The 27,936-nt window shown below is 44.4% G+C and overlaps 3 protein-coding genes across 3 annotated transcripts; all 3 read left to right on the forward strand.

Annotated features, from left to right (window-relative positions):
• The first annotated feature begins 2,593 nt into the window (after positions 1 to 2,593).
• Positions 2,594 to 19,835, forward strand: cfap77 (cilia and flagella associated protein 77). The gene is made up of 7 exons (XM_084055235.1): positions 2,594 to 2,637; positions 3,487 to 3,558; positions 5,213 to 5,312; positions 11,503 to 11,758; positions 12,458 to 12,563; positions 17,944 to 18,045; positions 19,693 to 19,835. Exons 2-7 carry the CDS (start codon positions 3,496 to 3,498, stop codon positions 19,765 to 19,767), a joined length of 702 nt encoding a protein of 233 aa, XP_083911361.1. The 5' UTR covers positions 2,594 to 2,637; positions 3,487 to 3,495; the 3' UTR covers positions 19,768 to 19,835.
• Positions 14,004 to 16,352, forward strand: LOC311043851 (general transcription and DNA repair factor IIH helicase/translocase subunit XPB-like; the record flags this gene model as incomplete). Its single annotated transcript, XM_084055228.1, has 1 exon — positions 14,004 to 16,352. One exon carries the CDS (start codon positions 14,004 to 14,006, stop codon positions 16,350 to 16,352), a length of 2,349 nt encoding a protein of 782 aa, XP_083911354.1.
• Positions 19,836 to 21,155: 1,320 nt separating the features above from the next.
• Positions 21,156 to 26,493, forward strand: barhl1a (BarH-like homeobox 1a; the record flags this gene model as incomplete). The annotated part of the gene is made up of 3 exons (XM_084055526.1): positions 21,156 to 21,552; positions 24,206 to 24,407; positions 26,202 to 26,493. 3 exons carry the CDS (start codon positions 21,156 to 21,158, stop codon positions 26,491 to 26,493), a joined length of 891 nt encoding a protein of 296 aa, XP_083911652.1.
• Positions 26,494 to 27,936: the final 1,443 nt, after the last annotated feature.

Raw genomic sequence — 27,936 nt, forward strand, 5'->3', positions numbered from 1 at the left:
ACCACTCTGACTTTTACACACCAGAGGACGTGCGTTGAGGGAGAGTTACGTTTAGTAGGTGAGGTGCGCTGAGGAGGCGAGGGAGGCGCGCTGAGGAGCTGCTGTCTTGGTTCTCACAGCGGTATTTCACCGTGTTTGTTCCGTTGTTGTCAGCCACGTTATCCACACACCTGGAAAACAGACAACTTACTGTTACTATGGAAACCACCTGTACACTCCTCCAGCACCAACACACCTTTTACAAAGACGATTGAGAGAAGGTAAGATATCGTTGCTGTCGGGCAGAAACCTCTTATCTCCTTATTTTAATGTTTTTGTAAATTAAAGCCCCTACTTGATCATACTACAGCGTTAGACAGAAGCATCAGAAGTAGCAGATCTACAAGCTTGGAACGGGGCGCAAAAGCAGTGTTTTTGAAAAGTAACTGGTTTGGACATATGAGGTTTCCACCTGGCTGAGACGATAGTAGTAAGACATTAACCACTTTCAACCTGAAGTTCCTATTTGGGGCCTGTCATAGCGGGAGAAATAGCCAATCTACAAGCTCACAATGTGAGCTTGTAGATCGGTTATTTCAGAAAATTTGTAAACGAAAATTGCACAGTGCTTAAGTTGTTAAACTGGCAATTTGCATCAGAGAAGAGACAACAAAAATGCCAAACATCCAATCAGCTAGTATCAACATAAATGAACAGTGTAGCAACTGAAAATGTAATAACGGTTCCTAATGCAATAACTACACTCCACTGCCTTCAACTGGCCTTTTTCACAGTTCCTAATGCAATAACTAGTTCATAATGTAATATAGGAATATACTTAGGATTTAGGTTATTATATTATGAGCCGTTATTACATTATGAGTTGTTGCTACAACGGATACATCAACCGTCCATTAGGTTGAATGTAAAAAACAGACTAATTTACTTATTTATTACTTCTGGATGGATCTGTTCAGTCAGAATAACAATAATACTCTCGTTAGACTCAATAATAATCAAAATAGATGTAGATCTGCTTTTCTTTTGTGGAAAACTTGTGAAATGGGACATTCTGCAAAATGAGTACTTTTACTTTTGGTACTTTAAGTACATTTCTTATGCCAATAAGAACATTTTGTACTTTCACTCCCCTATACTCTCCCTGGACTTTTACTTGTAATGGAGTATTTCTACATCGCAGTATTTATTGATACTTTTACGTAAGTACAACATTTGAGTACCACTTTCCACACACACACACACACACACACACACACACACACACACACACACACACACACACACACACACACAGGCGTTATCTACATTCCTCATTCCATGTACTTCTTGTATCTATTTCTTTCATAGATTGATTGATTGAATACTTTATTAGAAGTTTGCAAAAAAAGCACATGACAGTTCAATACAAGGTCAGCTAATAGGATTTAAAACGTAGGCTAGGCTTTTACAGGGGCCAGTTTAGAATTGCAGCCACCTGTAGGTATTCGTTTAGGACGGTTTTGAAGGAGATGCGAGTTGTTACATGTATGCTGGTTACTTGTTCGCATGTTATATGTGATATTTAGATGTGCACAGAAGCTAAGGATGTAGATTACATGTTGTTTTTAGACAGTTAAGTTACTTAGAAGCAATTTATGTCGTTTGTTGACAAGGGTTCATGTAATTTACTCTAATGTTGCCCTTTGTAAGTCACTCTGGATAAAAGCTATTCCACTAAATAACTACATTATAACACAATAGTAAATGATACTTTATAGAAAAAGGACAGAAATACTCACGTAAACAACGAGGCAGCGTGGAAGTGTTTGTTTACTTCCTGTATTCTACAGCGCATGCGTCAACTCACAAACTGGTTAGCTTAACCCTGCTGTTGCCACCTGCTGGTCGGAGGGTGTATTTACTACATGTTAAGGTTATGTGTTGTGCTTGTAAAGCAGATTAACGTTAGAAGATCAGTGGTGTTTTGTCAAGTAAAAGTATCAATACTGCGATGTAGAAATAGTAAAAGTCTGGAATTCAAAATGTACTTGAGTAAAAGTACAAAAGTATTGGTATTAAAATGTACTTAAAGTACCAAAAGTAGAAAGTACTCATGCATTGTGCAGAATGTCCCCATTTCACAAGTTTTCAAAATGTATAAAATGTTTACAAATCTTTTGAAAACAGCAGATCTACAAGCTCACAATGCGTCACATGGCGACGCATTGTGAGCTTGTAGAACGGCTATTTTCAAATGGCCGAAATTGAAGTAATGTGTGTTTTGTAATAATAATCAAAATCTTCAAAGTAACTATAAAGCTTTCAAATAATTGTAGTGGAGAAAAAGTATAATATTTGCCTCTGAGATGTAGTGGAGTAGAAGTAAAAGTTGGCTACTGAAAACTGGAAATACTCCAGTAAAGTAAAAAAAAAAAAAAAAAAAGGTACAATACTTGAGTAAATGTACTTATAGTTACTTTACACCACTGAGTATAGGTAATGTGTTTTAGTTGTAATGTGTTTTTTTGTGTGTTTTTCTCACGCTTTAAAGTTTAAAGTTGTCTTCAGTGACTTCATTGTTTAGCGTCTGTTTCCATAGCAACAACAAAGGAGGTCCGAGCAGCAGCAGCAGCAGCAACAACAGCAGAGCAGCTACAGGTAGAGTTTAACTGATACACTGATAAACTAGCCTATATGTAATCTAATTAATCACTTCATTCAGTTTGGAGTTTTATGTAAACAAGAGCAAATGATTACTTAATGAGTCATAGGCTACTCTTTCTGAGCTGTCCAGATGTTTGAGGTTACTAAAACGCGAGGTCCAAAACAAACTAAAAGCTAAACTGAAATGCTGCCCATTGCTACCAAGACTATCATAGATGTATTCTATCTATTTTGATAATATGCAAATATCAAGACCGATAAAATACATCTATGATAGTCTTGATCCAAAGCTATTCCGTGTTTTTGTGTTAATTTTGTATTGTATCTATCATACTCACCACTATCACTACTCGGTTAAATTAGTAGCTATAGCAGGCTATAGTTAGATTAGTAACGTACTGATTGATTTATTGATTGAATACTTTATTAACAGTTTGCAAATTGTACAGTGGTATGATATTACAATGATGCTAAAAGGATAACACAAAAATCCCTGATAAGGCTTGTTTCCATTCCACATATTAGTAGTAATGGAGCAATTTCTACTCACTCACTGTAGCAATGATTTAAATCTAAACTAGATGAATAGAATAGAGGGATATGTTTTGTGACGTTTTTGTCCTGAACAAAGTTTTGATTGATTGACTGATTGATTGATTGATTGATTGATTGGTTGATTGGTTGATTGATTGATTGATTGATTGATTGATTGATTGATTGATTGATTGGATAGATGAAGAATGGATTACAGATGGCCTGGAAAGGAAGGTTTATGAAAGAAAGAAGCAGCTTTAGGATGACAGATAATAGGCCTATTGATAATAATATTCTTCTCTTCATCAGGGAGGAGAGATGCATTCTGCTCATGTTGGCACCGTCAGAGATTCCATGCTGAACAATCCACTGCTGATCAGGGTAAGAACCAATTAACTAAACTGAACTAAACTAAACTAAACCAAACTAGTGGTTATTATACTAGTGTAGAGCATTGGTTCTCAAAGTGGGGTCCGGGGACCCCCAGGGGTCCTTGAGGGAGTTCCAGGGGGTCCCCAGCTAAATGATGGATAGTTAGGAACCAAATGGACCCTTATGGGTCTGTAACTCTGAGAGTGTACGAATGAAACCACATGGACCCGTTAGGGTCCATTTGGTTCCATTTGTACTCTAAATTAACATTGATTTTACAATGTAAATTGGGGTCCCAGAGATTACCAATTACCCAATTACATTAATGTAGCTTAATGCATGTCAAACTGAAGGGTCCTTGAAATTAAAATGGTTGAGAATCACTGCTAGAGCCGTAAAAATCTTCTCTTATGGGAGTCCCTGCCTGGCATATCTTTTCAAATGGGGGTCCACGGGCTAATAAGTGTCAAGTTGGGGGTCCTTGACATGAAAAAGTTTGAGAACCACAGGTCTAGAGGGAGGTCTACTCTAGTCAGTATATTTGATATATGACAGCTTGACGGCTAAATAAATTATAATTCAATGACTATCCCTTTCTAAGTATCTCTTTTCAATAGAGTTTCAACACAATCATCAATGAATGTATCCATAACTGATATAACTGCCTGCCAATCAATCCCATTATATTTTGTCATCATCTTGCTTTTCAATTTTCCACTAGATGGCAGTGTGAAACTGTGTTGAACAGTGTTAGACCCCATTCAACTGTGTTAAATAGTGTTAAACAGAGTATAGGGCCCTATTTTTTCTTAATTTAAGACCTGGAGGTGTGGCCAATGCTTTTTCGCTATTTTGAGGACGGTTTGTATGTCTTTAAATGTCTTTTTATGAATTGAATACATAGGACCACGATGAAACAAGCCCTCAGGGCTTTTTTATGTAATCCTTTTAGCATCATTGTATAATCGTACTGCTGTTCTTTTCACAAACTGTTAATAAAGTATTCAATCAATCAATCAAAAAGTAAAATGCCCTTGTACCAAGGCACTATGCGGTGAATGGCCCTGAATAGTAATGACTAATTCAGGCATTTTTACCATCCTCGAAATAGGAAACAGCATTGGCCACGTTATCCATCTTATGTCTTAACTTAAGACCTTCCAGCGTGGCCAATGCTCTAAGGGCCCTATTTTGCACATCTTAATTTAAGATGCGCAAAATAGGTCCCTTAGAGCGTTTTTCAGTCCTCATTCAGGGTCACCCTATGTTCCCTCAGTCCTATGTTCCCTCGATTTGGGGGTTGGGGTTAAGATAGGGATTGGGTTAAGTTGTTTCAGGGAGCACATGGCGGAGGGAACATACTAGGTATGCTCCCCCTTGTCTATGTATCTTAAGATGCTACAAGTGAGTTACTGTAGTAGCGCATTTTGTTCTCATTTGCATCCTACAGTAATCCCATGGGGTTATATTCTGTTCTGTTGTTTGTGTCATGGCTGTCTAATGTGAAACTTGAATCGTTATCTCAGTGTTGCGTTGATAAGGAAAGGCCTTGTATGTGATGTTGTGTTAAACTACAGGGGATATGTACTGTAAAGAGATGTCACACCAAGGTTTACAACAGTATAAAAATGGAAATGTAAGATGTTGATGTCTCTGTCTGCAGTCATCTCTGGGTCAGAGTCGCTCCAGAGCTCTGGTCTGTCCTGATACGGGATTCACTTATGGAATCAGAACCATTGGATCTGATGGAGGAGTGGCACAGGGTAAGGATGGATGGATGGATGGATGGATGGATGGATGGATGGATGGATAGATCATACATAATACATAACATACAGTACACACACACACACACACACACACACACACACACACACACACACACACACACACACACACACACACACACACATACACATACACATACACATACTGTGGAGTATCGCCACAAGGCCGCCTGTCAGGTAAGCACCACACCAGGGAGAGGCCATGGGACAGAGACAGAGGGAGACCTCGCAGGGAGTGCACCAGCCTGGGCAGCGTCATAGAAGGGCGTTACCTGCCACTCACCATCATGAATCAGCCCCAACTGAGCGCAGCTGCGACGACAGGTTAGGTGTGGCACCAATCTACAAAAGTGGCTACTCTGTCTCAGTCTGGCATTGGCTCTCCTGGTGAATGGACGGGTGCTACAGGCGGTAAGGCAATTCTCCACTATTCCTGCACATTACTGAATGTTTATGAATTGTAGTGTTAAAGGACGCTCTCTGTTTACTCCTAGGCAACCTGTGGGAGTTAATCACACATACCTGAGCACAATGCATGGATACTGAGCGGTGACGCTGTGGCGCACGGATCCGAACAAAAAGACATTGTGATGCATGAAAATACCCCGACCCGGGGTGAATTTTGAGTTGGACTTTATTATTTGAAGTTACATGAAAAGTAATACCAAGGGCCTGCGGGTCATATATCTGAAAAGGTGTCAAATAAATACCCTTAAGTGGGCTTGTACCCTGCATTTTGTGTTTGGCTTTGATCAGTTCCCCACATTTGGTGGAGAATACGGGTATTCTGATCCACGCCAAACCCCAAAAAAAAAAACATGGAGCAGGCCAACGCACTTACGGCCCTGTTGAGGAGCCAAACAGATTTGCAGACAGCGGTACAAAAATTAATTGACAGAATTAGCCGTGATGTGGCTAGCACACGCGCCCCTAGAGAAGTACTCACTAAATTGACACCAGAAGATGATATTGAAGCGTACCTGGAGGTGTTTGAGCGCACCGCAGCCCGAGAGAAGTGGCCAGTCGGAGACTGGGCCTCACTCTTGGCCCCATTCCTCACCGGCGAGGCCCAGCGTGTGTGCCGGGACTTAACCCTCGCCGATGCCAGAGATTACAGGAAACTGAAGGACGCCATCCTCGCCACCCAGGGCTACAGCCTCCCAGCTCGAGCGCAGCGCTACCACAGCTGGGCCTACAACTCGGCCTTTCCACCCCGACCGCAGGTGGCGGCTCTACTGCGCAGCGCCCATAGCTGGCTTACCACCGGGGGAGATCCACCTATCATCGACCGCTTAGTGATCGACCGATGCATACGTTCGTTGCCGCCTGACGCCCGCAGATACGCCTCCCAAGTGAGTCCGAGTTCACTGGAGGCACTCGTGGCCCTCTTGGAGAACCACCAAGTGAGCGTGGACATGATGAGGACCACGCGCACCGAAGCCGCCAAGGGCCCTGGAGAGGAGAAGCCCGGCCGCGACCGTCGAAGATCGACGCCACCGAACCCACCTGCCGCCCGGACCGAGGCCGCGGTGGCCGAAGGGCCCACCCGAGGCCCACATCAACGCCGCTGCTATGTCTGTGGACAGGCGGACCACATATCCTGGTCGTGTCCCGAGAGAGAGCGCGACGTTTCCATGGGGACCGCAGCCAGCTCCGACAGCGCGCGGCCCTGTTTGCACACCGGTACCAGCCCTCACCGCCAGACGCGCCTGCCCGTGAAGATTGGCCGAACCGACACGCACGCCCTGCTCGATTCCGGCAGCGCGGTGACTCTCGTACGAGCAGACCTGGCCGGAAAGCTCAGCTCCACCACCGTTCCAGTAACCTGTGTCCATGGCGATGTGCGTCACTATCCGGTGACACAGCTCCGCGTCCAGACGCCCCGGGGGGACGCAGTGGTGCCAGCCGGGGTCGTGCCCAACCTGCCCGTGCCACTGCTGATCGGCGCCGACTGCGTCCTCTTCGCCCGGTACTGGGACCCCGGCCTACTACGCGGCACAGCCCGCCACCGTCGCCGACGCGCCCCGCGCCCGGCGCCTCCAGGCGCGCTCCACGCCTGCCCCGCGTTCCGCGCCACCACGCCGGCCGGCCTGAGTGACAGCTCCCCGGCAGGGGATGGGGGAGACAAGAGAGACGCGAGAGATGAGAGAGGCGAGAGAGGTGAGAGAGACGAGAGAGACGAGAGAGATGAGAGGAGAGGAAAAGACCAGAGACGGGAGGTGGAGGACACACAGGCCACGTCAAGCCAGGGGGCCGCGGGCCCCGCTGATGTTGCGGACCCCTTCGCCGAATTCCCCGGCGCCGAAGCTCTCGAACCACCCCGGGCTGGGGGGTTCGCCACGGCGCAGTGGACCGACCCGAATCTGGACATGGCGTGCCGGAACGTGGCCGCCATCGACGGAAAGAAATGTGAGGGGGTGAGTGAATTGAATCCCCCATTCTTCCTTGTAAAAAAAGACTTGTTATATCGGGGTGTGTTGGACAAGGGGGGGGACCTAGTCGAGCAACTACTGGTACCAAGAGAATATGTGTCACGGGTGTTATATTTAGGACACACGCACCAACTAGGAGCGCACTTAGGAATACAGAAGACATACGAGCGCATATTGGCCCGCTTCTACTGGCCCGGGGTTAAGCGGGCAGTAGAAGACTTTTGCAAGGGTTGCTCGGAATGTCAAAAGACCGCTCCACGGCCCACGTTTCATAATCCTCTGGTACCAATGCCGATAATCCAAGTGCCTTTTTCACGCCTTGCCATGGACATTGTGGGCCCATTGCCAAAATCCAGTCGCGGTCACCGCTATATCTTAGTGATACTAGACTATGCCACTCGATATCCCGAGGCCATTCCCCTGCGGGCGGCCTCGGCTAAAGCGGTGGCCCACGAGTTGTTGATGCTGTTTAGTCGAGTGGGCATAGCAGAGGAAGTACTAACGGATCAAGGCACCTGTTTCATGTCCCGAGTAATGTCACAACTGTATAAATGGCTGAAGGTGAAGCGCATTCGCACCTCCGTCTACCACCCACAGACGGACGGCTTAGTCGAGAGGTTTAATCAAACTTTAAAAAAAATGCTGAAAAAACTAACTGATGTGGACGGGAAAGACTGGGACCAGTTGATTCCGTATGTGCTTTTTGCCATCAGAGAGGTACCACAATCGTCCACGGGGTTCTCACCATTTGAGCTGGTGTATGGCCGGAGGCCCCGTGGCCTATTGGACATCGCCAAGGAAGCCTGGGAGCGCCAGCCTTCTCCCCACCGCAGTGTGGTGGAACACGTGGAGCGTCTCCAAGCCCGGGCGAAGACCATATGGCCCCTGGTACGAGAGCATATGGAAAAAGCGCAACGGGACCAGGCTCGCATATACAATCGAGGCGCCACGCTCCGCGAGTTCCAGGTGGGAGAGAAGGTCCTGGTGTTGGTCCCCAGCTCGGAGTGCAAATTCCTGGCGAAGTGGCAGGGACCATACGAGGTCGTGGAGAAGATGGGGCCCGTGGACTATCGGGTGAGCCAGCCCGGCAGACGAAAAGGCTACCAAATCTACCATGTCAACATCTTGAAGAAGTGGATCTCAGCCCCCCGACTACCGCTGCCCGCGCTGATGACCACCGTGCCCGCGCAGACGTTGCCCCCGGTGCCCATAGGAGAAGACCTCGTCCCAGCCCAGACACAGGACATCAAGGACCTGCTGGGGCGGAACCGGGACATCTTCTCCGAACTCCCCGGCCGAACCACGCTCATCAGGCACGATATACGCACGGACCCTGGGAAAATAGTGCGCCAGCGGCCGTATCGAATCCCTGAAGCCAGACGAATTGCCATTAAAGAAGAGGTGGCCCAGATGCTAGAGTTGGGAGTTATCGAGGAGTCCTACAGTCCATGGTCCAGCCCGATCGTGATAGTGCCGAAGCCAGACGGGACGCTGCGCTTCTGTAATGACTTTCGAAAATTGAATGACGTCTCCGCCTTTGACGCATACCCGATGCCCCGAGTGGATGAACTGATCGAGCGCCTGGGCCCGGCCCGGTTCGTCAGCACGCTGGACCTGACCAAGGGCTACTGGCAGGTGCCGCTGACGGACCGGGCCAAGGCGAAGACAGCGTTCTCCACGCCCGACGGGCTGTTCCAATACACGGTGCTGCCGTTCGGAGTCCATGGCGCGCCCGCCACTTTCCAACGGCTGATGGACCGTGTACTCCGCCCCCACCGAGACTACGCTGCCGCTTACCTGGACGACATCGTGATCCACAGCCCGAGCTGGAGCCTCCATCTGCAGCACCTCCACGCCATCCTCGGGGCGCTCAGACAAGCCGGGCTGACGGCCAACGCCAAAAAGTGCCGCATCGGCCTGACGGAGACCGACTACTTGGGTTTCACGATCGGACGAGGGTGTGTGCGGCCCCAGACGCGTAAAGTGGAGCGGATTCGGGAATGGCCCCAGCCCAGGACAAAAAAGCAAGTAAAATCATTCCTTGGCCTCATGGCTTATTATCAAAAATTTGTAAAAAACTACTCTACTATTGCAGCCCCACTGTATGATCTGACCTGTCAAAAGCGCCCCAACCACATTGTCTGGACGGCCGAGACGGAGGCCGCGTTCCAGACCTTGAAGAGCGCGCTCTGTGAGGAGCCAGTGTTAAAAGCCCCCGACTTCAGCCGGCCCTTCGTCCTCCACACAGACGCGTCGGGCACCGGGTTGGGGGCGGTCCTCGCACAGGTATTTGATGGCGAGGAGCATCCAATTACCTACGTGAGCAGAAAGTTACTAGACCATGAGAAAAATTATGCAACAGTAGAAAAAGAGTGTTTAGCGGTGAAATGGGCTATTCACCACCTACGTTATTACCTGTGGGGCCGTACCTTTACCCTCATTACAGATCATGCACCCCTAAAATGGATGGCCACCAACAAGGACCGGAACGCCAGAGTGACGCGGTGGTTCCTGGAGCTACAAGACTATTGTTTCAAGGTGGAGCACCGGCCCGGGAAGGACATTCCACACGCAGACGCCCTGTCCCGCATGTATGAAGTAGAGGAGCTGGAAGCCCCCGGACCAAGCGGCGGGCTTAGGGGGGGGATATGTGGAGTATCGCCACAATGCCGCCTGTCAGGTAAGCACCACACCAGGGAGAGGCCATGGGACAGAGACAGAGGGAGACCTCGCAGGGAGCGCACCAGCCTGGGCAGCGTCATAGAAGGGCGTTACCTGCCACTCACCATCATGAATCAGCCCCAACTGAGCGCAGCTGCGACGACAGGTTAGGTGTGGCACCAATCTACAAAAGTGGCTACTCTGTCTCAGTCTGGCATTGGCTCTCCTGGTGAATGGACGGGTGCTACAGGCGGTAAGGCAATTCTCCACTATTCCTGCACATTACTGAATGTTTATGAATTGTAGTGTTAAAGGACGCTCTCTGTTTACTCCTAGGCAACCTGTGGGAGTTAATCACACATACCTGAGCACAATGCATGGATACTGAGCGGTGACGCTGTGGCGCACGGATCCGAACAAAAAGACATTGTGATGCATGAAAATACCCCGACCCGGGGTGAATTTTGAGTTGGACTTTATTATTTGAAGTTACATGAAAAGTAATACCAAGGGCCTGCGGGTCATATATCTGAAAAGGTGTCAAATAAATACCCTTAAGTGGGCTTGTACCCTGCATTTTGTGTTTGGCTTTGATCAGTTCCCCACAATACACATACACACACACACACACACACACACACACACACACACACACACACACACACACACACACACACACACACACACACACACACACACACACACACACACACACACACACACACATATGAAATACATATGATAAGATAAGATGTTTATTGTCACTGTATGGAACATGCAACACATTTTTGTTTAGCGCATCCACTTAAAACAAATAGCAGCATCAACAAAGAAATACAGATAGAGAAACATTATGCCATAAACTACATACATATACATACATACATACATACTGTACATACATACAGATACAGTACCAATAGTAACTAACTTGACATGTTAGACATAGCATAGTTGTCAACTTGTGTTTTCTTTATTGAGACAACAAGTTGAGACAGGCACACACAAACATAACATCAGCACTAGATTGGAGAAGTAACCTCTCTCCATCTGTCTGTCTCTCTCTCTCCCAGCTATCTCTAGTTGGAAGGTTCAATCAGATGGCGGAGGCAGTGTGGCTGAAGGTGAGACAGACTGGGTGAGGTTGAACAGGGAAGCTGTGATGTCGGGCGTAGCGACAACCAGAGAGCTGTCTGTATATCGAGCACAGCGACTCTCCCAGGGGAGCGCTCCCTCCACATGCCCTCCCCGGCCAAGCCCACACAGGAGCAGCCAAGGGCAACCCGATGGCCGCGGGACCTCTGACAGGATATATGGCATAGCCACACGGTCAGTACAATGGAACACAACACCGCAACACAGTATGGCAAAATAACACGCCACACACACGGCACAACACAGTGACACACCAGGCCACAACACAGTGACACACCACTAAGCGCCACAACACAGCAACATACCATTCCACACCACAACACAACACAACACAGTGACACACCAAGCCACAACACAGTGATACACCACTACACGCCACAACACAGCAACACGTCATGCCACACCACAAGACAACACAGTGACACAACATGCCATGCCAAGCCACAACACAGTGAGACACCATGCCAAGCCAAAACACAACAAAGTGCCACATCACTCCACACCACAATGGCACTACACGGTGAGCCACCACACCACACCACACCACACCACACCACACCACAACACAACACAACACAATGCCACAAACAAAGGCACATACAGTGACACACCCCGGCACAATACAACGGGGCAACATAGAAACACACCACAATGGCACAACTCGGTGACACACCACGCCAGAACACAATGCCACAACACTGCAACACACCACACTGACACACCTCTCTACAACACACCGACTCACAAATGCTAGTCAACAACACAATGACATACTGCATAATTCAGTACCGGAATATAATATAATAATGTATGTTTGTACGTCTATCACTCTCTTTGTCTATCTCTGTCTTTGTCTATCTCTCTGTCCATCAGGGCGTCATCTCCTATCTCAGACTTGATATCTCATCAGTATGCTGAACGTTGGCTGGAGGAACAGCGAGCAAGAAGCAACATACAAAGTCTACAGAACAAACACAAGGTATATGACTAGAAAGAACCAACACACAAAGTCTACAAAACAAACTCAACGTAGGATTAGAAGGGGACACTCAGTGGAGCCGCATAACTCCTCCAGGCAGGGTGGCCTTCGCTATTGATGTCAGTCTTTCCCAAATATGGAGATCCATACAGCACCAGACTGGCTATCAAGTACCGACGTCATCAATAGTTCCAGACTGGCCATAGCCTGGAGGGACGGTGGGTCTGAGGTTATGAATTCATAAAAAATAACAGTTGTCAGTGGGTGACGTAAAACATATTCTGGGATTGAGTTCCTTGCCTGCTGGCAGCACAATCATGACACAGTGTTTTAAAATGTTATTTCAAATCTTTACAATAATTTATATTTTTGAATTTCCCTTTTCTGCCAAGCAGCAAGCTTGCTAGGCTACTTATTTGCTAGGAGTTATTTATGCGACTGCACAGGCGTCTGTCTTGAAGGACTTACGTACTGATGGGTCAAACATGCGGAGCAGACAAAGATGGAGGCACAGGCGAATACTGGCGGCATATGCAAGAAAATGTCCTCTGATTTTTACGTATTCTCACAGCAAATCTGTGGGGGAACGTTCTTGGATTTTTTACCTATTTCCACAGGAAATCCATGGGGCAGCTGTTGCGAACGTTCAGGGCATACTTGCCAGCAGTAGCCCGATATAGAGATCCCCATAAATGGAGACGATCGACCGAAGACTGACAGCATAGAATCTCTAGAAAGGGAGATTCTTAAACGTACCTAGCTCTGACATCAGAACACCCCTCCTGGGAACTCCATATATGGAGATAACCGAAACATCCAGGACTGACATCATAGTCCCAGATTTGGGCATAACTGACATAGCCTGCTCCATATATGGATATGTCTGACACTACCTGACATCACCGTAGTGACATTAAGGGCCACCTCCAACAGTATAAAGCACCCTGGATGCTCAACGACGCTCGAGGATCATCCTAACTCTCTCCAGAGTACCAGGACGATTAGCTTAACCAGTTAATCACGGATCACATATACAAGGACGAGAAGCATCGAAGAGAATCCAGTAATAGTTGGTTAGCACAGCCTAAAGCATATTCTCGCAGTGGCTTTGGATCTGGTTAACGAGTCAGCCGATTATCAGTGTACAGTAGGCTGGGTTAGCCTAGGTTAGGCAGGTTGGGTTAGGCCCTAACCAAACGTCTCCATGACAACCCTGATCTAACCCTACATCACCATGATGACGCTAACCTAACTTTACTTAAACACGATGACAACTTAGTTAGGTCAAAGAGTGCGGACACGCTGGTCGTGATGTTAACATGGCTGTGATCATAGCTGGGCTTTGTGGGACTCCTCTCGAATCCTAAGGGTGTCAGCTATTTTATTACATTATTATTACAATTTAAAAACCTGAAAGAGAGTTATTCGAACGCTGCTGAAATGGGGAAAAAGGACAAAGGAGATCGAGACAAGAAGTCCAGAAAGCGTATCTATGAGGAGGACGATGAGGAGGCAATAGGCAGTGAGTCTGAGGAGACCATACCTGCAGCTGCAGGGAAACAGGTGGACGAGTCCGCTATCAAACTAGATGAGTATGGGGCCAAAGACTACCGCGCCCAGATGCTCCTGAAGAATGATCACTCCGCACGTCCCCTCTGGGTGGCTCCAGATGGACACATTTTCCTCGAGGCCTTCTCACCCGTTTATAAATATGCGCAAGATTTCTTAGTGGCGATTGCGGAGCCTGTGTGCAGGCCCACCCATGTCCATGAATACAAGCTGACAGCTTATTCCCTCTATGCAGCTGTCAGTGTAGGACTGCAGACCTCCGACATTGTGGAATACCTGCAGAAACTCAGCAAAACATCTGTGCCTGATGGCATCGTGCAGTTCATCAAGCTTTGTACAATGAGCTATGGCAAAGTGAAATTGGTGCTCAAGCACAACAGGTACTTTGTTGAGAGTGCCTTCCCTGATGTGATTCAGCGCATCCTGCAGGACAATGTGATCCGCGAATGCCGTCTCCGTACTGTCGAGGGAGGAGACACTGAGCTCATCACTGAGGTTATCCACAGTAAATCTGCGATCTCCAAGTCCATACAGGACAAGGGAGGGGCATCCACCTCCCAGCTGACGGCTGAAGGACAAAGTTCAACACCTCAGGTTCCCGAGGACATTTTCAGCTACTACGAGCAGATGGATAAGGAAGACGAGGAGGAAGAGGAGACTCATACTGTGTCCTTTGAAATCCGACAGGAGATGATTGAAGAGCTGCAGAAGCGTTGCATCCAGCTTGAGTACCCTCTTCTGGCCGAGTATGACTTTCGTAACGATACGGTCAACCCAGACATAAACATGGACCTGAAGCCCACCGCAGTGTTACGGCCCTACCAAGAGAAGAGCCTGCGCAAGATGTTTGGCAATGGCCGCGCTCGCTCTGGAGTCATCGTGCTGCCTTGCGGAGCGGGCAAGTCTCTGGTGGGCGTGACGGCTGCGTGCACAGTGCGTAAACGCTGCCTGGTGCTTGGCAACTCCTCGGTGTCAGTAGAGCAATGGAAGTCCCAGTTCAAGTTGTGGTCCACCATTAGCGACTCGCAGATCTGCAGATTTACGTCGGACGCCAAAGACAAGCCCATCGGTTGCTCTGTGGCTATCAGCACTTACTCTATGCTGGGCCACACGACCAAGCGATCCTGGGAGGCGGAGAGGGTTATGGAGTGGATGCGTAGCCAGGAGTGGGGACTAATTATCCTGGATGAGGTTCACACCATCCCTGCCAAGATGTTCCGTCGTGTTCTGACCATTGTGCAGGCCCACTGCAAGCTGGGTCTCACCGCCACACTGGTCAGGGAAGATGACAAAATTGTGGACCTCAACTTCCTGATTGGGCCAAAGTTGTTTGAAGCCAACTGGATGGAGTTGCAGAACAACGGCTATATTGCCAAGGTCCAATGTGCTGAGGTGTGGTGCCCCATGTCTCCCGAGTTTTACAGAGAATACTTGGCCATTAAGACCAAGAAACGTATCCTGCTCTACACCATGAACCCCAACAAGTTCCGTGCCTGTCAGTATCTTATTCGCTACCATGAACGACGCAATGACAAGATCATCGTCTTTGCCGATAATGTCTTTGCCCTGAAGGAATATGCCATCCGCCTAAAGAAGCCATATATCTATGGCCCCACCTCCCAGGGGGAACGTATGCAGATCTTGCAGAACTTCAAACACAACCCCAAGATCAACACCATCTTCATCTCCAAGGTTGGAGACACTTCGTTTGACTTGCCAGAGGCTAATGTTCTGATTCAGATTTCATCTCACGGTGGATCCCGCAGACAAGAGGCCCAGAGGCTCGGCAGAGTGCTCAGGGCCAAGAAATCGATGGTGGCAGAGGAGTACAATGCAAACTTCTATTCCCTGGTGTCCCAGGACACCCAAGAAATGGCTTACTCCACCAAGAGGCAGAGGTTCCTGGTAGACCAAGGCTATAGCTTCAAGGTGATCACTAAGATGGCAGGCATGGAGGAGGTAGACCTTATGTTTTCGTCCAGGGAAGAGCAGTATGAACTGCTACAGAAGGTATTGGCTGCTTCAGACCTGGATGCTGAGGAGGAAGTGGAGACGGGGGAGGTGGGCGTGCGACCACAGTTCTCGAGGCGACTAGGCACCATGAGCTCCTTATCAGGTGCAGATGACACAGTCTACATGGAGTACCACCACGGTCGGAGTAGCAAAGCCTCCCTGGCAAGCAAGAACATCCATCCGCTCTTTAAACGTTTCCGCAAGTAGATGCACAGGCACATCTCGAAGGGCTGGAGCCTTCAAGATAATGCTGATGCTTTCATCTAAACGTGATTGCTCTTAAATTGACACGCTCTGCATTCCATGAGCTTGATGTCCTGTAACTGCTGTTTGTAATAATATTTACACACACATAGTCAGTGGATCTAGGGCTGGTATAAATAACCTGGTTAATTAATGAAATATGATATTATAGTGTACCACTGTTCTATATACTTATAAGTATTTCACTTTTAGTTTAACTAAGAACAAAGAATAACTAAAAGTTAAATACTTCTAAGTATATAGAACAGTGGTTTTCAAAGTGGGGTCCAGGGACTCTCTGTGTTCCTTGAGGGGGTTCCAAATGGACACTTACAGGTCTGTAACTCTTACAGTGTAGAAATGGAACCAAATGGACCCGTAACAACTGGAACATAATATTATATTCTGTACGCTTGTTTTTTATTTTTATCATGAAAGTCAATGGGGCTCGGATTCTCCAAATGAAGTAATCGGCTAGCCTCTTTCAGAGCCAAAGGCCGTATATAAGAGTAAGACATTGGGGCTTAAACCTTTACCCAAATATGGAGTTATGGCGTCATAGATATGTCATAGACGCCTGGCATCATAGACTACTCTGAGTCTGATATCATCTCTGCCAGGTGGAAACCTCATTACGTCCAAAATTGTTACTTTTCAGGATTCAAATTCAAAATTAGAAAAAATTGCAGATCTGCTGTTTTTGATATTTTTGTGTGCGACGTTGTATGATCAAGTAGGGCATTAATTTACGAAAAAACACAAAGGGTTAACACATTGGCTGCCAGAATTATTTATTTATTTTCTACAGTAGACTGCCAGACTTTTTCAATGAAAAAATAAAAGTATTTAGGAGCCGAGATACAGAATTTTTAAGTTTTAAGTTAACAAGGAAGTGGATGGGAGTCTAAATCTTTGAAAAATCATATCTCCTTGGTCTTTGGGTCAAATCTAAAAAAAGGAAAAAAAAGAAAAAAAGAATGCAGATCTGCGTTTTTGGCAGCCAATGTAATATGGAGATAAGATGTTTCTGCCTGACAGCAACGATAACCAATGGCCACATGAAGCCCCACGCTGTTATTGGTCCCAGTATAGTTTTTGTGTAAAAGCATTCTTTCATGAATGCTTGTTGAGATGAGTTTTATAACCATTTAGGGTCTTTCCACAGGATGTGAAACTGACAGACTGACGCTTTTGCAAGTGTCTAAGCATCTGTGTACAAAAATGAAAGCAGCTGTACAAAATAATATTGATTGAATACATTTTGCAAAAAGTACAGAGGTACAGTTATACAATAATGTTAAAAAGGATAACACTACTCACTCAGAGATAGGTCTAAAGGTCAGCAACAGCACAACTGGAATGTTTCCTAGCTCTAACCAGAATGTTTTTGTTATCTTACCCTTGTGTGTGTGTGTGTGTGTGTGTGTGTGTGTGTGTGTGTGTGTGTGTGTGTGTGTGTGTGTGTGTGTGTGTGTGTGTGTGTGTGTGTGTGTGTGTGTGTGTGTGTGTGTGTGTGCGTGCGTGTGTGTGTGTGTGTGTGTGCTCGTGTACGTAGTCTAAGCTAGGTCACATTTCAGAGACAAGGACCAGTCTGCTGAGGAAGAGTAGACCTCTGCCACACACACCCGCACTGTGGAAGATGCCACAATTCACACAGGTATGCAGACATAGCGCTCATTACTCACTTGGTGACTTGGTGAGGCCCCTGGTTTGATGGCTGCCCAGACCACCTAAAAAATACTGCCGATTATCACCTGCAAAACACAATTTACAATTGATTTAGCAGATGCTCCTATCCAGAGCAATGTTTATAATTGAGTGTGGCAAGGGACCTGGATATTTGGATAGGGGGCACTGGCCCCAAAAAGGTTTAGAAACACTGACGTAGTAGGCCTACAACTCCGCCTAAGAATGCCCCTTAGCTGTTCTAAAATCACTGTAAACCACTGCCTTGCTAATTGTTTTAACCACTTGAACCCTAGCATCCCTACTTGTGGGGGAACATAAACTGAAAAAAATCCCATCTACAAGATTGTAGATCGGCTATTTTCAGCGAAGAGATTTGGTGTAGAGGGGAATAAAGAGCAGATTAAGTACAGAGCTGACCGCAGTCAAGTTTACTAATTAAAGTTAATTTAAGTGGTTTTAAGGTACCATCTCTATAAGCTGCAGTGTGAACATTGTGAGATTAATCTCATAATGTTCACACACTGTAGATGGTTCTTTAAGATTCTTTTTCTTTTGATATCATTTCTCATTTCTCTTCGCCGTCTCGTATATCCTCTGATTCAAAGTAAGGCTTGTACCTCTACATGATTTGCAGCTGCTATGTTTTTCATTCAGACATATAGAACAGTTTCTTTCTCATCTTACTGTCCATAAATACTGTCTACTGCCAAAACAAACAGAAAAACAAAACAAAAAAGTCAAAATGAGCGTTAAGCGTTTTCCTCTCCATAGAAACCTGTTATAAGTAAACAGCTTATCATGGCTTAACGTTCTAAAACTCTGACCTGAGAACACACGCTTTCTCTCGCTCATCTTTACTGGTCATAAACACTGTTTTCTGTCAAAATGTGTGTGTGTGTGTGTGTGTGTGTGTGTGTGTGTGTGTGTGTGTGTGTGTGTGTGTGTGTGAGAGAGAGAGAGAGTTCGCATAGCGTTATAGCCTCATGAAACATTTATCAGATCATTATCCCAGGGAGGTATATGCTCTCCTCTTCTCCTCTCCTCCTTTCATGTGCTCATCATTTTGTTTGTTTATCTTGTCATCTCTCCCTCTCATCCTTGTTTCTCTTCGTCCTGAAACACAACAAACACAGAGCAGAGTCCAGCGGCACGTCGCGCACGCTTCCTGCTCGCTCCAAGAACTCTCTTCTATCACCGTCTCTGTGTGTCTGTCTGTCTGTGTCTGTCTGTCCTGTTATCTCAGATGTATGTGTACTGTATGTTCTCAGAGCTGTCAGTAGTAATCTCTCAAGATTTATCAAGATTATTCTGCAGTAGTTCTTTTTTTAAGGGTTCCCGGATCGAGTCTGTAGTAACATCTTGTCTACTATATACTGGGAATCTGAACAGCTTCCAGATCAGTTCACACAGATAAACTACAATATGCTGTCTGTTGGACGGACAGACGGACAGAATTCTATAGAAAGAACGACGTGATCAGGAGAGAATTATGTGTATATTTACCACACTTTCATTTCTTGGTCCCCTCATAATCTGTCTCTCTGTCTATCTTCCTTTCTATCTCTATATCTCTCCCTCGCATCTCCCTTTCTATCTCCCCCTCTCTGTCCTCCAGGTTGGTCCAGCATTGGACACCTTCAGGAATAAAGACATCATTCATCTCAGATCCACCGGAGAGGAACAAACCTAAATGAGGAGAGAGAATCATATATATGAGTCCAGAATGTTCTTCTTTGTCTGTTGTAGATGCAGCATCATAGCGTGCACATGAATGTCCCTCATTACACAGAATAAACAGCACATTAGACATGTTGACACCCAGCGTATCTTATTTACTGCGCTCTATACTGTCTTTCAATTGTCTCCTCAACTCAATAAAAACAGACCTGAGTAAACTGGAGTCAAAAACACTTTTACATTATTTCAGACAGTACTATTATTCTGTCTGTCTGTCTGTCTGTCTGTCTGTCTCAGAGTTGGGATCAGAGGTCAGCCCTGAAGGATTCCCAGAAGTAAGAAAGAGCTCTCAATTCAATACATTTGTAGCTAATTTAAATTAGTTTATTTTGCATTAAATATTACACATATTTGTTGCTATAAAACAAGACAATAGAAAATAAAAAACATAACAAAACTAACAATTAATGTATTAAAATGAATCTTATCAGAATGAATAGTTATCGGATAATATGTTTACATTTTAAATGATGTATCTAATTAGTGTGGAAGTGTCCTGGGCTTGACCAGCTGGTGTTATTGATATAAACAGCTGCTACAACACACTCAGTTTCCAGGATATAAAGTTTGTTGTCAGGAATGAGTTTATCAAAGAGGAGGAGAGAACGGGAGACTTACACTATAATAGAGAGAAATTAACTGAATCCACATGAACAGTGTAAAACAAAAATGGTTAATGTGTCAGTAAGTATTGTACTTATACTGAAAATACCAGTGTGTGTGTGTGTGTGTGTGTGTGTGTGTGTGTGTGTGTGTGTGTGTGTGTGTGTGTGTGTGTGTGTGTGTGTGTGTGTGTGTGTGTGTGTGCGCGCGCGTGCGTGCGTGCGTGTGTGTGTGTGTGCCTGCCTGGCTGCGTGCGTGTGTTTCACGTGGTGTTTCCTCACAAGCTGCGCAAGACCGTCTCTGTCCGTGGTGCTGAAAACAGCTCGACTCCACCTGATCAATGGATTATCTTTTTCGTTCATGATATGTAATAGAATTAATTTAATTTAATAGTATAGCAGTAGCAGGCTAATAAAAACAACAATGCTAATAATTAAAACGGTCAGGATACATTAATATTAGCAAAAATAACCTTTTTCTAAATGTTTTGCACTGCAGCCTATACTTTTCTGTTTTGTTTCTGAAGTTTCTTTCGAATTCAGAAACAAAACATAATTTGGGAACTTTTTCATAACATTTCATCAATGTGTTTTTCTTTAGTTGTTTTTTTTATGACACAAACTGGGTAAAAGTTTCAAAAGAAACATTTGCATTTCGGAGGACATTTTGAACTTTTGGGACTCTGTATGATATTATAAAAAACATTCATAATTTGAGTGGTAATCCTCTGGTCCATCCATGGAGGTGTCCGTCTCCCGGTTTGGTATCGACACCCCCCTGTCCCGCCGGCCGGCCAGCCCGCTCCTCTCCCGGGGCAGCTCCGCCGGGGAGACCCGCTCCCCTCCGGAGCTCAGCCCGCGGTCAGACACGGACAGCAGCGGCTGCTCGTCGCCTCCTTCCCTGCGGAGAGACGCTGTTCTCCGGCTGGTCCACCAGGTCCAGCAGCCCCGGGTTCCCCTGGCCCCGTCCTTTCTGATCCGGGACATCTTAGCGGACTGTCGGCGGCCTCTGGTGGCCTGCGGGCCGTATTGTGACCCGGGACAACAACCCGAGGCAGAGCCGTACCGGTCCAGACTGACGGAGGATTACATGGAGAGAAATGACACCAGCTCCTCGTCTGACACAGAGTCCAGAGGTAATGTGATCCGATTTAAAAGTTGGATTTGTTTGTAAATGATTAAATCACAGTTTCCTGATGCCTAATTTAAAATTCTTATTGTCCTAATAAATTAATGAATAAATATAATAAATACAATAAAATTTATTGGATACATATTTTCCATTTAAAAGTAGATTGACTGAGAAAGGCTCTTTGATATAAATGTTCACTTTTTTTTTTCATTTTAGAGAAACCAAAATGGAATGTAAGTTAAATTACTACTACTACTACAAAAAGAATAATTAATACTATGAATAATATATATTTATGAATTAATATATCACTTTTGATTGATTGATTGCTTTATTGATTAATACATATAAAAACATTTTCAGGAAACAAAGTTCTGTGGTGTTTCATTCAACCCTCATGAACTCAATAATCAATAATCAGTTGTTGGATAGATGTGTGTCCTGGCATGGAGAGGTGTGGCTGTGGGGGCCATGTGGTGACTGCGTGCTAACAATAATTAAAATGTTTCATTCATTATTAATGAAAAGAAACAGGGGCCAGTCAACTACTTGATTTAGAAAACATCAACCACATCAAAGACAATATCAGTGTCAAATCCCACAAAGTATTATTAAATAACATTAATACATATATGTATGTATATAATGCCATTAAATACAATTAATATGAATATAATGCCATTAAATAAAATGTATATTTATATAATATAACTAACCATCAATATAAATACTGTAGCCTATATGTAAACCTAATTCAATTGCATTTATATATATTATGTGTGTGTAATATACACTTGGTCAATATCACAAGATATTTTTAGGATTTAGGCTATGTTAAATATTAAAGCCTTACTATGTTACATTTTTTATGAATACATTTGAATTTTGTCCAATCTGTTTTGTAGAGGTTAACTATTCAAACACAAATCTTCTCTTCTGGGGGTCCCTGGCACAAACTATTTTCAGATGGGGGTTCCGCGGCCAAATACATATCATTTTGGGGATCCTTGGCACAAAGGAGTTTGAGAATTACTGATTTTAGAAGGCATTTGTGTAGAATCAGCCTCATGACAGGTCTTAATGGGTTAATACAATATAACTTATACAATTGGGGTGGTTGTATTTAATAATGATACAAAACCTTATTTGTATAGCACATTTCATGACATGAAATGCAGCTCAATGTGCTTTCTAGAGCAAGAATACAATTACAGAAAAAGTACAAATAATTTTACAATAAAGAAAAAAAAGAAAAGCAAAAAGCATAAAACAACGTTAAAATAATAGCAAAAAAGGCAGTGAATCTAGTCTACCTGCTCTTCTTTTGAGACATTTAGATCATGTCAAAGGTCATGTCTCACCTAGACACAGGATCTGACACAACTTTTGAATTGATGGTCAAGATTACATGTATCCCCTGAGCAAGCAGGAAGGCTATATTAGCTCAATGGTAAACATTTCAGCAGTTGCGCAGGAAACCGGGTTCAAATCCGGGGTAGAAGAGGAAAGTTACATACAGCTTTGAGCGTGAATCAAGGGTGTAAATAGAAACATTTACCAACATAGAAAAGTTCATGAAGACAAAGGTTTAGTTCAACTTCATCTCTGTCTGTCTGTCTGTCTGTCTGTGTCTGTCTGTCTGTCTGTCTGTCTGTGCGTGCCATGTGATTTGAACTAATTTGTCTGGTTTGATAAATCAGTTAAGATGCTGGTTTGATCTCAGAACTGTCTCGTTAACGAGTCCCTGATGACTCAATTAATCAGATTAACAAGTCTGGTAGCAAAGAAGAACACACATCATGCACGCACACTCGCACACACCACACACACGTGCAATTATAGTATTTTTTTAATGAAATATAACATATCATATATCATTGTATTCATATCAGTGATCTTATCTCATCTTAAACTCTTGAACCCCAGTAGCATCCATATCCTGGGGGAACATTATATAGCCAAAAATAGCAGATCTATTACAAGCTCCATTATGGCTATTTTTGGCGAAGAGATTTGGTGTACAGGGGAAAAAAGCGGTCCATGTACAGAGCCAACACGGGTACAATTTACTAAGTCTAGAGCAGGGGTGGGCAACCATATAGGCACGAGAGTAATCACTGGCACAAGTGTGATTTTTGGTTTAAAATACATTTGGTTTTGTTGTCAATTAAATGAAGTCCCCTCACATCTGTAAGCACATAGTTCTACATTCATTCCAACTCTGAACTATGACTGAGGAGGGAGTCTAGGAGATATGTGGGGTATTGTTCTAATACTCAATACAATGTCCTGATGTGAAAGAAAATGTTTCACAAGAAGGGGGAATTCTATATATATATTTATGGACAATCAAAATCTGCTGGAAATATTTTATTTTGATGTGGGCTCATGATAAAACTTAATGTTGACATGACACACTGACTATCTGAGAAAATAAAAACTTGGCACTTCATTTCAAAAAGGTTGCTGACCCCTGGTCTGGTCTTAAAATGATTGTGGCGCTATATTAACTAATTTTGCTGGGGACCCCCTGGTACCCCCCGCAAGGAACCCTTGGGGTCCCCGGACCCCACTTTGAGAACCAATGCCATAATATAATGGATCTGTTTCTTACCTGATGGTGAAGATGATGATGATGATGTGTGTTTGTGCTCCAGTCAGGGATGAAGATCAGGGCACGGGGGGTTCGAGGATGAAGAAGCCTCGCAAAGCCCGGACGGCGTTCACGGACCACCAGCTGGCTCAGCTGGAGAGGAGCTTTGAGCGGCAGAAATACCTGTCTGTGCAGGACCGCATGGAGCTGGCTGCATCGCTGAGCCTCACTGACACACAGGTCAAAACCTGGTACCAGAACCGCAGGTAAACCAACTCATCAATCTATCTATATAACGTCTGTCAGGTGGAACCCTCAAAACTGTTACTTTTCACGATTCAAACATAAAAAGTATCCAAAAATAGCAGACCTACAAGCTCAAAACGTGCCGCGTTTTGAGCTTGTAGATCTGCTATTTTTGGATACTTTAGTGTGACTCTGTAGTATGATTAAGTAGGGACATTAATTTATGAAAAAACACAATAAGTTAAAATATGGAGATACTGTAAGAGGTTTCTGCCCCACCAGCAACGATAAGGACTGGGTTGTAATGACTTCAAATCAATATCAAGAGTATATCATTTTTTTTGCCTCGGTTACGATTAATTCAATTAAATGAATAAAACTAGTGGAAATATCAGATCTACAAGCTCGGCTTTTTAAAATATCTCTAGACGCCACCATACAATGGTGGCAAGTATAATACAGGATTAAGAGGATAATCAGACTAATCCATTTAATCAGTTATTAAAAACAACAACAACAAAAAAATCTGTATTTAAGAAATGAACCCTGCTTCTGAATTATTCAATTAATGTACAGATCTAATAGTCAATTTTATAGCATATTTAACCGACTGTGAGGATTTTTACTGTTTATGTTACAAGGCTGTGTGTTTTAGATCAAACTAAATTAAAGTACATATTCTATTGTTTTGATTAAGATAGATTGTTTATAAGAAAATAAAATCACGCAAATCTCACAATCCACACGGGAACGGCATGGCTTCAAAGTGGATCTCTGACTTCATGTGGGGAGCCTGTGTCAGTCATAGATGTAAGAATTCAGAATCTCAAAAAGACGCTGGTGTCTTAAAAAACGTTAACAAGAAGAGGAGAAAACAGTGAAATCAGCTGGGATAGTCCGGGCGGGGCATCAAGGCCACTGTGGCCGCAGGGCATACAATCTTTTCAGGGTCAGAAGGCCAAACTGAGGGGCCACGGCGGCCATGGCCTCCGTGACATTCCTGCCCTGGTCACTCACAGTACAATATTATCATCCCAATATCGATATCAAGGTATTTTGTCCAAAATAAATCACAATACTGTATTTGATTTTGTCCATTATTTGACCAGTGCAACCATCGTTCTCTCTCTCTCTCTCTCTCTCTCTCCATTACTCCATCTTTCCATCTCTCCCATTTGTATCATAATGTAGAAATTACGCGCGAGACATTTGCGCATGAATAATGGAGCACGTGGTGAAGGTGATCAATAATTCACGGCGCGTGCTGTAATTACACAACCGACTCTCTCTAATGATCAATAATTTAACCCCTATCATAATGATCAATAATTTAATGTGGTCAGCTGTCAGATGCTCCATAAACACAAATAAAAAGCTTTTAGTGTTGAACACATATTACAAGCACAACACGTTTTATAGATTTCACTCAACGTATATATTTTGTCCTGAAGGTTAGAAGGAGCACTGCAACTGTTGTATGGCTGTTTATTATTATGTCTATTTTATTATCATAGTTGTTGTCGTACTGTACTGCTTGTTAAAGCACTTTAAGGCAAAACATGAATAAATAACTGCACTATAAAATGTAGCCATTTCAAATCTCTGCACATTGATTTTCATACTGAAATGAGTGGAATCAAACAAACCATACTGTGCTCTGGAAATTCAATGAACTAATGACAAACCAACTGGCATGGTCCTTTGTAAACTATGTGGACTGGCATGGTCCTTTGTAAACTATGTGGTAATTAGGTACTAACTGGGTCCGTTTTTATTTTTTAACACACTGTATATTTATCTGTCCAACCTGCCAGGACCAAGTGGAAACGTCAGACGGCTGTGGGTCTGGAGCTGTTAGCGGAGGCAGGGAGTTACTCTGCCTTGCAGAGGATGTTCACATCCCAGCCGTATTTCTACCCTCACCCTTCTGCTTTCCCCAGCGTGGACCCAGCCTCAGGAGGACTTTACCTTTACCAGGGCCCTTCGGCTTCACAGCCCGCCCAAAGGCCCCTGATCCCTCGGGTGCTGGTCCACAGCGAGACCGGGATGGGTTCAATACCCTGGGAGGTCCATCCTGGACCGGGGAAATTAACAAACGGACATTAGTCAACAGAAGGATAGGACTTGAACAGAGAAGTGATTTTGTGGACATGAACAGACTTTTACGACCAAGTGATGCACCATTCAAAGCATTTTCTAAATCTGTGTAGAAAGAGCCTAAACACGATGTTTACATGGTCTTAAGGGTTGAGTTTGAGTACATTTGACATTTTGGGGTATATCTCAGAATCTGTGTGTGTTTCGTAGACACTGCTGGAACACACAGTGACATACGTTACAGTTCCTTTGTTCTTACATAGACAGCACCACACAGCACCATGGAAAGTCTGCGAGTAGATCCTATATTTAACTGAGTAAAACGGTGAGATATTTAGTACTAAACCACATGCCTGTAGTTCTGTATGTTTGAACTGTGGAAGAAGCCTTCAGGTTTTAGTTTTAGTTCAACTGAAGTTTGCCTTGTCTACCTCTGTAAAGTCCATGGTCGTACAGTAGCCTATGTTTTGCTAAAATGCTAAAAATCATTGTGTATAATTTGAAAACACCACAAGAGCATCTGGTCAGTCAACTCAATTGTATTTACTTATGACGTTATCAGGTTCTCCGTCTGATATTGTACTCCTCACTATTGTAATGATGTTGAAACAGAGCATGATTCTATTGGTAGACTCGTCTTTCCGTGTAAGAGAAGAGATGAGTCAACTTTAAAGGAATCATGCATCTCCATCCACGGAGGAGAGAAGCCATATTGTTCTGAATTACCACCTTGACACCTGCCAATCAAGCCAAATCAAGTGCTATACACTAAAAGCAAGGCCTATCCTGTATGCGTGTGTGTGTGTGTGTGTGTGTGTGTATGAACTGTATATTGTTATGCTATATCATGATTTCATAATTTGCTAATAAAAGACAAGTCATGGTGTCATATACCTAATATTTTATTTTATTGTTTTAGGACTGACAAACTATATGGACCGTTAGATAGAAGAATAGAAATATCATGATTGACTAACCTGAGTGGACTGCCGGGTGCATTAAAACTGGGATGAAAGAAAGAAAGGAATTGATCAGGCAAATGTGTTTTGATTTTGCTCAACATGTTTAACACTATTGACTACATCAAAAAAGACATCTGTGATGTTTGGCATCCCCCCCGAGGGGGGGGGGCTTGACCCCAGCTTGGGAAACACTATAGGGCATATCAGTCATTCATTGTTTCATTTATGGGTCGTTATGATTAGGTTGCATATTTCATGACAATTATTCACGGTTAGTGATTCCTTTCTTATTGGACGTAGAGATCTGGAGACAGTAGGACAGACAGCTGAGAGACAGACAGAAGGACAGAGACAGGGAGATTACAATTCCATGATTCTATTCCTGTCATTTAAAGAAAACACAAACTCTACCTTAATCTACGATGTCACTCTATGTGCTGTGGACATTCTGCCCATAAAAACCAGCAGACATAAAACTGTGGACAATGGA

Source organism: Gymnoscopelus microlampas (genome assembly GCF_963454915.1).
Source record: "Gymnoscopelus microlampas genome assembly, chromosome: 4".
NCBI lineage: Eukaryota > Metazoa > Chordata > Actinopteri > Myctophiformes > Myctophidae > Gymnoscopelus > Gymnoscopelus microlampas.